The sequence below is a fragment of the Onychostoma macrolepis genome, chromosome 04 (assembly GCF_012432095.1).
Source record: "Onychostoma macrolepis isolate SWU-2019 chromosome 04, ASM1243209v1, whole genome shotgun sequence".
NCBI lineage: Eukaryota > Metazoa > Chordata > Actinopteri > Cypriniformes > Cyprinidae > Onychostoma > Onychostoma macrolepis.
The window spans coordinates 23,074,881-23,090,176 of record NC_081158.1 but is presented as its reverse complement, the minus strand read 5'-3'; the positions used below and the strand labels follow the sequence as shown (position 1 = coordinate 23,090,176).

At 37.5% G+C, this 15,296-nt stretch overlaps 1 protein-coding gene across 1 annotated transcript in view; it reads right to left on the bottom strand.

Moving 5' to 3' along the window:
- Positions 1–3: 3 nt before the first annotated feature.
- The window catches only part of pparaa (peroxisome proliferator-activated receptor alpha a), a 29,990-nt gene continuing 14,697 nt past the window's right edge, over positions 4–15,296 (bottom strand). The window contains 7 exon segments of the mRNA XM_058773455.1: positions 4–1,131; positions 1,134–1,349; positions 3,501–3,969; positions 5,196–5,395; positions 7,648–7,786; positions 12,025–12,182; positions 12,776–13,015. Coding sequence (XP_058629438.1) covers positions 920–1,131; positions 1,134–1,349; positions 3,501–3,969; positions 5,196–5,395; positions 7,648–7,786; positions 12,025–12,182; positions 12,776–13,007 — 1,626 coding nt within the window. The 5' untranslated portion in view covers positions 13,008–13,015 and the 3' untranslated portion in view covers positions 4–919.

Genomic DNA, 15,296 nt, shown 5'->3' with positions numbered 1-15,296 from the left:
CGCTCATTTCAGGCTGTTTTTAGAAACATTTTTCATTTACATTAGATTTCAATTCAAACTACAAACACCAGATGAGATCAGTCAGTAATTACGCACCCAAAAGCCACAACTAAAGATGAAATGATTCATTAAAAATTGCAACAGTCTACAACGCACTTTCTGATCAAGTCTTATGGATCGTCAACTCGTAGATTTTGCTCAAAATACGAAAATTAATTTTTCTTTAAAAAAAAAAAAAAAAACCTCAGTAAAACAATAATTTACCAATCAAATACAGGTAATAAGTCAGAACACATAACACATTTGTACAATAAAATTACAGTTGGAGTGCTATACAGTGTACAATAATATTTTTATACAAAAGATTTTACAAATGATGTTCAATGTACAAGCATTTGAAATGAGGTAACAAACAATCTGATTTATATGGCTCTCTCTCTATACATTTCATTCTGGCATTTAAACATATTAAAAATCACCCCTTATTCAGGATAGTCAACTATATATATTTTCCAGGTCCTAAATCTTGACTGCTGGTGCTTATTTGGCAGAGGCGGCTCGAGTTTAAAAGTGCAGAGCTAGGTCGACCGATCGGTAGCCACGCCCCTTGTAATCTCCAAAGCCCCGCCCTTCAAACTACATAGAAGGAGAGCAGCAGTGCATCATCTCTGTGTGGCCACATTTATCAAAAACAATACAAGGCAACTATGCTCTCGCACTATAAACACATGCTTGTGAAGCTAAATATGGCACTTTAATGGTCTACTGCCAGTTTACAGCGAGCCAATGCGTATATTATGAGTGCCATCTATTTACTGCACCTGTAATCCACTTTTTGGCAAATTTACAAAAGCATCTATAGCACTTTTCTACGGGACTATAGGCAATGACCTTATAAAGGTATGTGCCCGATTAAAGGTTAGTGCCTAGAATTACACCGGTTTTTCCCTATAATGTCCCGCCAGTGCTTGATGCGATAGCAGGTGCGCACCGTAAAGATGTTCCCGCTGGGCTTTTTTCCCCCTCTGAGCTGAGCGTCCTTTATCTCCTGTCCCGAACTCAGAGGGATCTCTCGAGTATGCTGAGAACGGTGACGTTTCGAAGTCAGTACATGTCCCTGTAGATCTCCTGCAGAAGTGGGTGGAGTGAAGCGTCCTCCGTCTTGTTGATCTCCTGGACCAACTCCGCGTGCTCCGTCACCAGCTGCCGCAGGTCGGCCAATTTCTGCAGCAGCTTAGGAAAGAGTAAGGCGTTGTCGGGGTGGTTGGACAACAGGTGGAGCCGCAGGGCGTGGATGATGCTCTCCTGGATGCGCTCGATCTGCGACGCGTCGCTCAGTCCTGGACGGTCTGTCGGTGGAGATCCAGAGAGAGAGACACTTCAAATTATTTAACTGATTCATGCCATTATTATCACTTATTAATCTGTGACCCTGAACCACAAAACCAGTCATAAGGATATATTTTTTTTAAAAATATGAATAAATAAGCTTTCCATTGATGTATGGTTTGTTATGATCGGACAATATTTGGCCGACATATGACTATTTGAAAACATGGAATCTGAGGGTGCAAAAAATCAAAATATTGAGAAAATCACCTTTAAAGTTGTCCAAATGAAGTCCTTAACAATGCATACTACTAATCAGAAATTAAGTTTTAATATATTTACGGTAGGAAATTTACAAAATGTCATCATGGAACATGATCTTTACTAAATATCTTAATGATTTTTGGCATAAAAGAAAAATCGATAATTTTGACGCATACAATGTGTTGTTGGCTATTTGCTATAAATATACCTGTGCTACTTATGACTGGTTTTGTGTTCCAAGGTCACATTTTGATATTAATACCGAACTTTTCAAATAAAGGACTTTCCTGTTCAATTGATATTGTGTCAAAAGTTGTATTAAACATCATGACGTCACTGCATGACAAATTTTGAGCAGTAGACTGTACAGTGTGTCCATGAATTATGTATTTTTTAGTTTTTGCTAACGCTGTGTCTCTTTAGCATATATATGTTGTAAGAAAACAGCAGCTCTCCCGGAAGCTGCGGTTTATGGAAGCATCTGCTCTCAGGTCTCTGCCGTACGGCAGCAGTTCCTCGGGCTGCTGCTAGAACCGGCGGGAGAGGAAACTGTGGTTATTTTTGCTAGCCCTCAAGAGAACAAAATCTCAATCTCACTCCGACCATTATTATATCATGCCTTTCAAAAGCTGCTGGCTGTGGGACTCCAGAGGTGACATAAAAACAACCTGAACCACAACTAACCTACTTAGAGTTCAGCAAAGGAGATAACATTAAAGGGATAGTTCACCCAAAATGAAAATTCTGTCATTAATTACTCACCTTCATGTCGTTCCAAACCCTTAAGCCCTTTGTTCATCTTCAGAACACAAATTAAGATATTTTTGATGAAATTTGAGAGCTTTCTGACTCTGCATAGACAGCAACACAACTTAAAATAGTCCATGTGACATCAGTGATTCTACCTAATGTTATGAAGCTACGAGAATAATTTTGTGCACAAAGCAAAAAAATAATGACTTTATTCAATAATTTCTTCTCTTCTCTTCTTTCTTTGCGTACAAAAAGTATTCTCGTAGCTTCATAAAATTAAGGTTGAACCACTGATGTCACATGGACTATTTTAACAATGTCCTTACTACGTTTAGTTGCGTTGCTGTCTATGCAAGGTCAGAAAGCGCTCAGATTTCATCAAAAATATCTTAATTTGTGTTCCGAAGATGAACGAAGGTCTTGCAGGTTTGGAACGACATGAGGGTGAGTAATTAATGACAGAATTTTCATTTTTAGGGTGAACTATCCCTTTAATATGGAGTAAGATGTTCATGAAACGCAAGAGTACTTCAGGTTAAATGTATGTATGTATGTACTTATACATTTAAAGCACCATTACTGTAGTAGTCTAATGGTCCTTTAAATTTGCATTCAAAAATAGGGGGTCTCCAAACTTTGATGCAAAAGACCCTAAATATAACCTTATATATAAATGAGCATGTATAAATGCAATTTAATCAAGCATTTTAAAATATTCCTTTTGTTTTTTTCTGCCTACTATTACATTAATGATAATAGATGTATGGACATAGCATTTATCCATGCATAAATAAATAAATTACTTTCCCCATTCTTAACAAATACCCTAAGATAACTTTTTAAAAAGATATATGATAAATACTTACTTATGATAAAAGTTTGACAAGCCTTAAAAATTTATATTTGGTCAAATATTGTTCTTCTCTAGCACCTCTGTATGACCCCCGGCCCCCAGTTTCAACACCCCAGCTCTAGTTGGAGTACAGCATGTAACCGCATGACATATCAATTTCATGTCAAGTATTTCATTCCTGAATAAAGCCAATTTTCAAAAGCTGCTAGTCACTGTTAAGTAGCGTTTCACTTAAATAATGCTTTCCAAATGTTTCCAAGACCGCCTCTATTTCACATCGCATGCTCTCTCTGCATCTCACCTCCGCAGCAGATGATGGCGGCCACAAACAGTGCCAGGTCGCTGTCGTCGAGCTCTAGGGCATTGAATCTCATGGCGAACTGAAATTTCGGCTCCATCATGTCGCTGAAGGGCTTGCGCAGGCTCTTCAGAAATTCGCGGGTGATGAAGCCTCCACCGCGAGCCACCAGCAGCCCGTCTTTGTTCATGCAGGAGGCCAGCAGGGCGAAGAGCGCCTCGTACACGCCGTATTTCAGCAGAGTCACCTGGTCGTTGAGGTCCAGGGTGGCGAAGCCAGGCACGGCCTTGGCGAACTCCGTCACCTCCGTGACCGTCGCCACCGAGGCGTACTGGCAGAACAGGAAGATCCGAGCCTCCACTTCTCTCTCCTGCAGAGTGGAGACGTCTCCGGATGCCACGTTGCCCAGCAGCTGGGTGAGTAGTTTCCGCTCGGCATGCTGGAGAGTGTCCATGTCGTGGATGACGAAGGGCTTCCATGAAGGATGGAGAGAGGACAGTCAGAGAACAAGTGTGCGTTCAGACCGTGCAACTCAAACTGAATAGCTTGTGCAATTAGTGCTCACTGTTTTCTTAATTAGCAATTGACACCCTGTCACTCAGTGTTGGGGAAGCTACTTTGAAACCGCAGCTTGCCAAGCTACTTCATTTAAAGTCATTAAAATACAGTCATTAATTAACTATTTTTGACACTAGTACACTACCAGTAAAAATTTTTGAACTGTAAGATTTTTCATGTTTTTTTAAAACAAGTCTTTTCTGCTCACCAAGCCTGCATTTATTTGATACAAACTACAGCAAAAACAGTAAAATTTTGAAATATTTTTACTATTTAAAATAACTGTTTTCTATTTGAATCTATTTTAAAATGTAATGAACAGCATTCATCTGAAATAGAAATCTTTTGTAACATTATAAATGTCTTTTATTGTCACTTTTGATCCATTTAAAGCATCCTTCTAAATAAAAGTATTAATTTCTATACCCCCTCCCCACCCACTACATAAATAGTGTATAATGTTACAAAAGCTTAATATTTCAGATAAATGGATCTTTCTACGCATAAAAGAGTCCTGAAAAAATTTACTTAAACGCTTTAGATATTGATAATTATAATAATAATAATAAAGGTTTCTTAAACAGCAAATCAGCATATTAGAATGATTTCTGAAGGATCATGTGATACTGAAGACTGGAGTAATGATGCAAAAAATTTAGCTTTGATCACAAGAATAAATTACATTTAAAATATATTAAAATAGAAAGCAGTTATTTTAAGTAGTAAAAATAATTTCACAATATTACTTCTTTTGCTGTATTTTTGTTTCAAACATGTATGAATTTCTTTCATCTGCTGAACACAAAAGAACAAATTTGTAAGAATGCTGATATTCACATAGTTTCAGTTTCCACCAACTTCCTTTGAATGGACAAAAAAACACATTGGAATTCAACAGGAACCAAAACTGTTTGGTTAGAAAAATTCTTCAAATAACAAATTTCAGTTCAAATTTCAAGGGGTACTTCATGTAATTATTTTAGGTCAAAGGGGGTTCAACTTTCAAAAACATTTGGGAACTCTCTGCTATAATGGACAGTGTTTAAACATTGCATCATTTTGCTCAGCTTTAAATTTGCATGAGCAATACAACATAAATTATGTGTCAGTGAGTGAGTCCTCAACACAGCAGTCGCTCACCGGAGTGCTGGTCTTGCCCGTGAGAAACACGCGTGCTTTGGCTTTGTTCATGTGGAAGTGTTTGAGGTAGGCTTCATGCATCTGTCTGGCCAGACTCTTTGTGTCCGGCTGCTGGGACTCGTGCTGCTCTTTCCCGCCGACGTCCTGCTCTGCTTTCAGCCTCTGCTTCTCAGATTGGGGTATCCGCCCAAAACGGATAGCTGTAAGACCCACACACACACACATACAGTATCAATGAAACCAAATGCAAGCTCATGCATGCTGCCACAGACAATGTACCGTATACAAACAAAACAAACACGTACTGTATACTGTATATGTTTAACAAAATGTTCATACTAGGGCTGATAAAAACAAAAAACAATAATCAAAAATAAATAAATAAATATATATATATATATATATACAGTATATATATATTAATATATATATACACGAATATATATATATACACACACATATTAATATATATATATATATATATATATATATATATATATATATATATATATATATATACACACACACACACACACACACACACACACACACATATATATATATATATATATATATTTTTTTTTTTTCTGCATTTTCTTTTTTTTTCTGCATTTTCCTCTTCTCTTGTTTCCTTCCTAATCTAGTTTTCTAATAAACTTGACATTGTATATTATGATTATTGTTGGCTTTTTAAAAGAAGTGCTTTTGTTCCTCTTTTGTGTTGCTTTCGATAAAATCTTCTGCTAAATGTTATGTGAAATGTTACATTAAATAAATAATTACTTAATATTACATAAATTACTTAAAATAGTTACTTAAAGGTCCCATGACATGCTGCTTTTTGGATGCTTTTATATAGGCCTAAGTGGTCCCTAATACTGTATCTGAAGTCTGTTTCCCACTACGAGCCAGTCCCACAATGAGCTTTTCTTAGGACGTGCCATTTCTGTGTCTGTAGCTTTAAATGCTAATGAGGAGGAGAGAGGCGGGGCAAGGTGGAGGGTGGGTATGTGGCCTTAACCAGCTTGCGCTACCATGCGCTACCATGCGCTAATGTTGACAGTGGATGTATCGCAATGGCTCGTAGACACACAGTCCTTCAAGCTTTTCAGTTTGACCCAGAATCTGATCCGGGTGGAGAAGCACCGGATGAAGAAGTTGCAACTCAGCGGCTACAGCAGGACGTCCCCGAATGGTTAGTTTAAAATATTGTGTCTGGATACGGTACTTTAGTTGGTTTGTTTATGTATGCTGTTACAGTTATTATCATGTAGCTAATGCTAGCCATAGGCTTAGATGAAGGAACTAAAAAAATACTTCGGTGTTCATTTGTACATCCAAACACTGAGCAACTATCGTGCTTCGCTCATTTGCAAGCCATCGAGGAAAAAAAAAATATTGCGCTCGCCTCGCACGGTAGTAGCTCATTTTCTCATGGGCGGACAAAGCAAAGAAAGGGGAGGTAACCTTTCCCCAAATGACGACATAAAGGGAAGATTCCAGATTGGGCATCTGAGCTTACATTTTCTCAAAGGCGAAGCAGGATACCCAGGGCTCGCTTTACACCTATCGCCATTTCTAGCCACTGGGGGACCATAGGCAGGCTAGGAGAACTCATATTAATGTTAAAAAACCTCATAAAGTGAAATTTTCATGCCATGGGACCTTTAAATAACTGAATGAATTAATTCATTGTTTGTTTTATTTCCACATCACTGAATAACAGTCTGCTGTGTTGCAACTGCATTGTCAATCTGTCTGAGAAAAAACTGCAGATAAAATACAAGAATGCGAAAAACAAACACTTTTTAACTGCTGGTCTGTGTGCAGATCCACACTCTAATTGCTTGGATTACAGGAAAATCCCCATAACTCAAATTTGGGTCAGGAGGTACTGATTGCGTTTATTTGGTTGCACTATTTTTAAATAATTAATCACGGTACATTAACGTATTGAATAGTCAGCCCCAGTATATACACAAACCAACAGTAGTAGAACTTTAGGTCAACACACTGCTGCCACTTCATCAGTACCGGGACAAAGGGCAGACGACGGTGGGGTTGGGAGTTGTATGGCGTGATATGATACAGATCTGCCTCTGAAGGGATTGTGCTAACAGCGGCACATGACATTAGCCCATTAACAGAAGAAGCTATCTTCGGTTTGGGTCAAAGTTTCATGAGAGAACGGGACGGCGTATCTTCCGTGTCGCCCGGTTCATCTCCGGTCATGTCGCTGTGTAAAGGTTGTTGTTCTCTGTTTTGATTTGAATTTAATTGTCCTGACCTTTAATTAGAGAACTAAATAAGTACGTGTTACAAATTATTATTGTCATAAAACAGAACACCATCTTGATTTCAGATAAAGCAATTAAAGATCTTAAATCATCAAGCCATAAACTGATTCTGTATAATCTAAATCATAGAGATATGCTCTTTTTGAAGCTCTTACCGTTGTGGGACATGCCCACTGCAAGGCACTTGCGGAAACGGCAGTATTGACATTTGTTGCGGTTCTTTTTCTGGATCTTGCAGTTGCGTTCGCACTTGTCGTACTCCAGTTTGAGTCGAATGGTTCTCCTGAAGAACCCCTGTGGAAAATTCATGAAAAAAAACACATGTAATGCAAGTTGACATGATCAATTAAAAAAAAAAAATCTATTTCTGCAGGTTTTATGAAGGTAAATTTAAGACTTAAGACATTTTAAAGACCTTTTAAAGACCAAGTAAAGAAAAAGTAAGGAATTAATTGAATGGGATACAATATATCAATGCCCTCAAAGTTTGAAAATACAACTTACAACCAGATCTCTATTAATTTTTAATTCATTTTCCAAAAATCTTGGAAAAGATTTGGATAGCTCTGCTCCAAACCACAAGAATTTGGACATAACTTTTACTGTACCTTCTGATCACACTGCAAAAAAAGTATTATCAGTATTTGTTTTGCTTTCCAGTGCAAATGTCCAAAGATCCTTAAATCAAGATACATTTACTTGAGAAGTAAAACGACACAAAACAAGAAGTCTTGTTTTATGAGAAATTGGTCAAAATAAACTTAATTTATAATTAAAACAAGAACAAATATCTGCTATAAAGGGCTAATTCACTGGGGAAAGTATAAACTCACTTAATTTAGTTTAATATCTCAGAAAAGAAGACTCCATTTAAGGATGTTTAGATTTTCGTACTGGAAAACAGACAAAAATACTGAGGAAACATTTAAGACTTTAAAACCTTTCAGGCTTTAATTTGTGGAAGGGTAAACTTGTTCTTGCACCACTTTGTAATATATTTATGTTTACATTTTGAATTGGTTGTATAAGAACTTTAGCCCCTAATTTCCAATACAGAGCAGAACCTCACAAGACCGTAATAAAATGACCTTGATAAACCGAACTCTAATTGCACATGTGATAAGAAGGCTGATTCGCAAGATAACAATATTTATTTCTCAAGAACACACAGTATCTATGAACAAACACAGATGTACAGCTAAGCTCAATGTAGCTCGCACAAAAGAGTTACAACTTACAGAAGCATTTCCATGCTTTGTTAATAAATGATAATATATGAAATAAATTATGCCTTTTGAGAAATGTTCTTCAGAGAAACGTACTTACAGACTTCAAAGCAAAAGAGAATCGTGCATAACCTGATGGTAAATGCTTTGTCAAAAATCAGTTACCGAGGTCTTGCGTAGGATGCTTGGGGAAAGGTGCACTGGGATTATTGCTGTTTACCAATCAGATAAAATCAAGTAAAAAAGCAAGAATGATAAAGTTGATGCAGTGAATGAAGGGCTATCAGAGCTTTGAAAAGTCTTCCCACACATATTCATCAGAATAGACACTGTGGACGGGTCCTGGTATGTGTACTAAGGGTCACGGTTACAGCACAGACATTCTGTGTCCCTCCAGGCGAGTTATTTAACTGGGAAAAGCAGAACACGTGCCTGACAATGGAAACAGGTATCAGACGAGAGCTTGGTCCCATGACAGACCGTCACGGATTGCTCCCAGCGCTAAAAACAGAAGCGATGACGCATCTCTACACACCGAACATACCATACGATAAAACCGGACTGAGGAAACGGCTCATCACAGTACAGCCAGCCCCTAAATATCAACCAAGGACAGACACACCTTCCATGCTGCCGATGCATTATTTCCTACTGCTCTTAAAAGCCTTAGGAAGTGAAGTTTAAAATATATTTGCATGCTGCAAATGACTCATTTATTCTTCCAGATTTATCTCAAAAGAAAACACAAACATAAATGTTAAAACTGTCGCGTGAAATTGCTTTTTAAAAGCAAATTACTAAACAACTAGGTGGCACTTTAAAATAAGCTTCTACAAATTAACATTAGTTAACACATTAGTTGGCGAGAAATAGCAATGAACAATTTTGCAGCATTTTATTAATTGGTTATTGGTAATTTCTCCACATACTAATAGAGTGCTGCATATTTACAGGCCAACCCGCAAGTACCTATCATCCTGGTTCCCTTGGCTTTTGGATTATTGCAGAAAAAAGGCTCTGTAACCAATAAAAGTTCATGATTCTTAAAAAAAATTTTAATCTTCACAAGCTTTATAAAAACAAAAAAACAAAAACACAACTTAATATATAAGTTAGTATAAATTCTGACAACTAAACACAATTGCCAGAAGAAACAAGTTAAAGTTAGGCTAGTAAGTGAAATATGAAAAATGTGCTGGGACCGTTCATTTGCATACCTAAATGGTTGACAGCTCTTAATGCAAAATCAACTGTAATTTTGTCATGACAACTCAAGTTTAGCATGGTAATATACATGGCATTGTTAATGTGTTTGGTTTTGGCGGAATAGATGTGCTACGCTGCTGCTGCTGCTGCGACAGAGCAAGTATTGAGACTTGCTACTGCTAATACATCCACAGACATGCTGTTGTGAGCATGTAAGAAACACTTCTGCTGCACAAATAAAACGTATTAAAATAACCCCCAAATATACCATACATGCAATCACCCCGTAGCAGATCTATACAGGTGGAGCTGGGGAAGGTGGAGGGTTTCTGAAGGGCGCTGCAACTGCCATAGCAAGCATTAGCCAAGTATTTGAAAGCTGAGCAGCAAGCTAATTGGCTGCTGATGTAAACAGAAACCAATCAGCTGCTCAATGTCAATTATGTCATTATGTCAGATTGAGATGGCCTGCGCCATCTAGAGTTTCATGACAGAACTTTGGATTAGTGTATAAAATTTCCATTTTAACTGAAAGTATAAACCTAGGGTAAGCGCTGCTGGTTTTAGAGCAAAATGCAAAACTGAGACATTTCATTCACTGACTTGCTTCACTCAGCAGCGCTATTTTTTTATTGCTATATTTAATGGGTCACACTATGTTCAGGGTTAGCACCAAACCAAATCTCCAGGTGCTCTCATGAGAACCAGACTGAAAAAATGTTGCATAACTTTAACATCACCGCCACTAAACCTCCAAGAAACATGTATATTTTTTTTAATACACAAACTGGAAAGTTTAAATTAGAACAGATAGCAAGAGTTACATTTAGCCACTTGTTGGCAACTGTGGGGTATTACTGATATATTTCATACTGAATACAACGTGAAAATATCCTGAGTTTGTGTTATTTTAAACAAATTCTATTATTATATGTATTATATTATTTGTATTACTTACAGTGTTCCAGGGGCCAAGGTTTTACATGGCCCATTACACGGTACACAAAACAACATGAGCACCCATAAGCAAAGATGGCGGATTTTAAATTGCGTACATATGGAAGCATCCTCCGTCAGCCAAGTGACAGCTGTTAAGATGAATGGTTTTTCTAGGTGTTACACACCTCAGAATACATTTGATGTGTAATAGACACTTTTTTTAGACCAATGAAATTTAAATGTGGGCGGAGCTAAAGGGCACAATGGCAAAAAAAAAAGAAAAAAAAAGTGAGACCAACAAAACGTCCTGTCCTTGTCGCAGATTTACATGCGAGTATCGCTTTTAGTGCTTGTTGCTTTATGATATCGTTCCTAGTTAGGACACTGTGTAAATGTCAAACTATATATTTAACTAAAATGAAATTTAGTTAAACTAGAGGCACGTGAAACTCAAAACCAGTGACCTGAACTGAATAAGGAACTAAGTCGGTACACACCGATACTGATAGTGTTCCTTTAAATTCTTGGAAATAGTTTTTAATTAGCATTTAATTTTGAAACAAGCTTAACTATAACTAGTAAGTAAAACTAATTATTTATAAAGCATATTTTAATTGGTCTCACCAAACTACAACGTGAAAGAGTGGTAAACCGCATTGGCAATAAACCTCGTTGTAATTGTCCTGGCTTAATTGCACCATAAGGGGTGCCAACGGTCAAAGTCTTCTCATGCTGGAGAAACACACATGGCACACGGCAATAACTGGGCTGGTAGTAGTTAACTTTAAAGGAACGAGAACGGCCGTGACCCAGGCTCAAGTCAGCTGGGGTGTGTTGTGTGCAGTTCTACTGATGAATTTGACATGCACCGCATGAAGCAACAGCTCTTGTAAACGCTTCACCTCACATGTACGAAGGGAGAACAAGCCTCGGGGGAACTCTCAGTCTTTTTGCAAGAGCAGCTATGAAAATACTACAGAAACTCATGTGCTTTCTGGTGTGTGCGCTCAAGTGTTTTCTGTCCCGGATAGGTTTGTGGTTATGAAAGTGTAACACAGTGCCTGCACTAATGCCAAGCAGGAAAAAGTTGAGGGCGTTTTGGTATTGACTCTTGGCACTCGTGTAAGAATTTTCCACTGTGCGCATTGCGTGCATGCTTACCTTGCACCCTTCGCAGGCGTGCACTCCGTAGTGGAAACCAGAGGCCCGGTCGGCGCAGACGCGACACTCAAGGGCCAGAGAACCAGAGGAGTTCTCATCCTGAACCGTGCTGGACGCAAACACTTCTGAGGATGGACTAGACGCTGGTGTTAAGACATCTACGAGACAAACACACCCATGGGCATATGCATATATTTACACTGACCCAACTTATTTTTTATGATTATTTTGGTAATACTTCAACATAGGGACCAGTTCTCACTATTAACTAGCTGCTTATTAGCATGCCTATTATTAACATATTGGCTGTTTATTAGTAATTGTAAAGCACATATTCTGCATGACCATATTCTTCATCGCTAATATTACCCAATACCTAAACTTAACAGCTACCTTACTATTAATAAGCAGCAAATTAGGAGTTTATTGAGGCAAAAGTCATAGTTAATGGTTTGTTAATGGTGAGAGTTGGACCTTAAAATAAAGTGTGAGCATTATTTTTATTTTTTACACAACATGAAAAAATAACATACAATTTTTAAAGGCACAAATGTAATTTTTACAAATTGTATAATATACATAATTTGAAGAACTAATTTTAAGTTAAAACTGACAAGTGTGTCCAAACTTGTTTATATACCATAAGATGAATGCAATGAATGCAAAGGTTTAATTCTTTACCTTTACAGCGTTAATTTAAGCTTTTTAAGGGGCCTGATTGGTTAGGATTGTGTGTGTCCGTATGCTCTACCTAAGCCAGTTGAGCTGTCTGCTGCTGTGCTGTTGCTCTGGTAGTCCAGCACGTGAAGGGAGTTGAAGGTATCGTCACTGAGGGACTGTGAGATGTCCTCCAGCACCTCCATGTCACCAATGAGCTCTCCACACAGAGGGCTGTCCAGAATTGGATCGCCCAGCGGGGACAAGGGACTGTACAGGCTCGGCATGTCTACCATGGCGCTGGACCACGGCAAGCTTTGAATCATTCATCAGTCTGCAGACAAAACAATTGCAAGAAAAGAAGACTGAGTCAAGAAAACGTTTCATATCTTTTAAAAGAGCAAAACACAATACACATATTACACTGGGTTTAAATGCAGATGCAAAAAAATTTTTTTTTTTTTTTTTGACGTTTGTGAGAATAAAAACAATTAACAATGGTTAATTTTTTTAAAGACTTGTTGTTTTCCCATTATTATTATTATTGGATCATTTTACATAGTTTTGCATCGACTTTTTATCATGTACATTGAAATAAAAAAGATAGTTGTTTTATTTAAAAAATGTTTTTTTTTCTTTTTTGTATTAGTATACTAAAATTACACAAAACAGACCAGTCATCATAAATCCCTTTGCATATGTAAAGCTTCATAATTTTTATTTCAGATTAATGCCCTGATATCAATGCATAAAAATAAAGAAATAAAAGCAGTTATTTTATTTTATTATTATTTTAAAAGTAATTTATTTTAATGGTTATTTTTTTTAAATTAATTTTATCATTTTAAACAGCACTGTTTGATTGTGATGATAAAAAAGGAAAATCAATATCTACTTGGTATGCAACCTGCAGCCTGGGCTCTGTGAAACAGTGACTAGAAGAAGTTCCATTCAGAGCAATGCTAAACAAGTGGCATTATTAACATGTTCAGGGGGGGGGGGTTGCCAAGGAAACCCCAGGCACAGATATGGCAGCATTTTATTTAGACATGAAGGGAGTGTTTCAAAGGCTTTGGCCTGTTTCATCACAGGAATGTGATCTCATTCGTCCTGCCATGTGAACTTAAAGAGAACGACCAAAGACCAAGTGCTCCATCGACTATGGTGATCTGAAGATTGGGTGTAAAAGATATGTCAGTGTAAAATCAAATTGGTTTAAATTTATACATGTTTCAAAGAAATCGTGAGTGGTGTTGTTATGCGGCTGCTAAGTAGTTTCAAGGGGTTGCAGGGCAGTTATTCTGATGCGCTTCATTTGCTTGATATCACAGTATCATTCACTCACACACTACGGCCGGATGGTCCAAGTGCGAGCAGGAGATAAAAATCCTCTGCAAAAGAATTAAGCACTCAAATGGATTCAGACGTTCTCGAGGGAATTTTTATGGCAGCTCAAGGGGTCTTGTGGACAACGGTTCAAATGCCATTCCACTCAACCCTTTAATTTCTTACAGCAGTCACATGGAGAAGGCTAACCAATGCCAGACTCAGCATTCAAATCCCTTCTGCAACAGATCGCTGTTTTTGGAGGAAACAACAATAGACTTTACCTTCAAGGGACAAACACAGCCAATCTAAAAGAAAAAAAGAAAACACTTTTGTTGCAGTACTGCCCATGCTAAAAAGCTGACAAAATCTGCACTAACATTGACTACCGACGGTAGACAAGATGTTCTTGCCGAATCCCGTCATAAATCAGCTCTTGGCAGAGAATCCCAGTTTCCAGCTCTGTCTGTGAGAGGAAGCCATCCAGCTTTCTAAAGTTATACCTGATCTCTCTGCTCTGTAGATTCAGCCGAAGCAGAACAGCAAAAAACTTACCCGGCTGTTCACATCTGTTTGTCTCCAGCTGTTGCAGCTGAAACCTGAAACCTGAGCTCAGCGTGATCCTTCGGTTAACGCACGCAGCCGTCCGCTATCTCAGAACTGTACGACAATAATTCCTGACTCACACCTGATTCTGCTTGTGACACAACGTGCACAGACAAGTGAAGCAACAAGTGTTCCTATTGGAGAAACATACTGACTGCCATAATGACTGCATATTAGTTACTACTGTACACTGCAAAAAAAAATTATTTAGTAAAGCATGCTTAAAATTGACTTGAGAAGCAAAACTGCATCTAAATATTCTTGAAACAAGATAGATTTGCTTGATAATTAAAATCGCTTAAGGTAATAATACATTTTAATAACATTTTAACAAAACACCTTCAATTTTCTTCATCTGTTTTTGTCCTGTTTTCCAGTAAAAGTATATAACCACCCTTAAAATTGACTTGAGAAGCAAAAGTGCATCTAAATATCCTTAAAAGAAGATATATATATGAAAATTACAAATTTAGGAAATAAAAATCTAAGGATATGTATTTCTCATACTGGCTACAGAAGGATTATAGTATATTGATTGTATATTATTTAACACACTACAAATATAAATAAACAAACAAATAAATTTAAAAAAATGAACCTTTAATCCTTTTTTGGGTTTTGTTTTCCAGATAAAATATATAAACATGTTTAAAATTTACTTTAACATAAACCTCATGCGTACA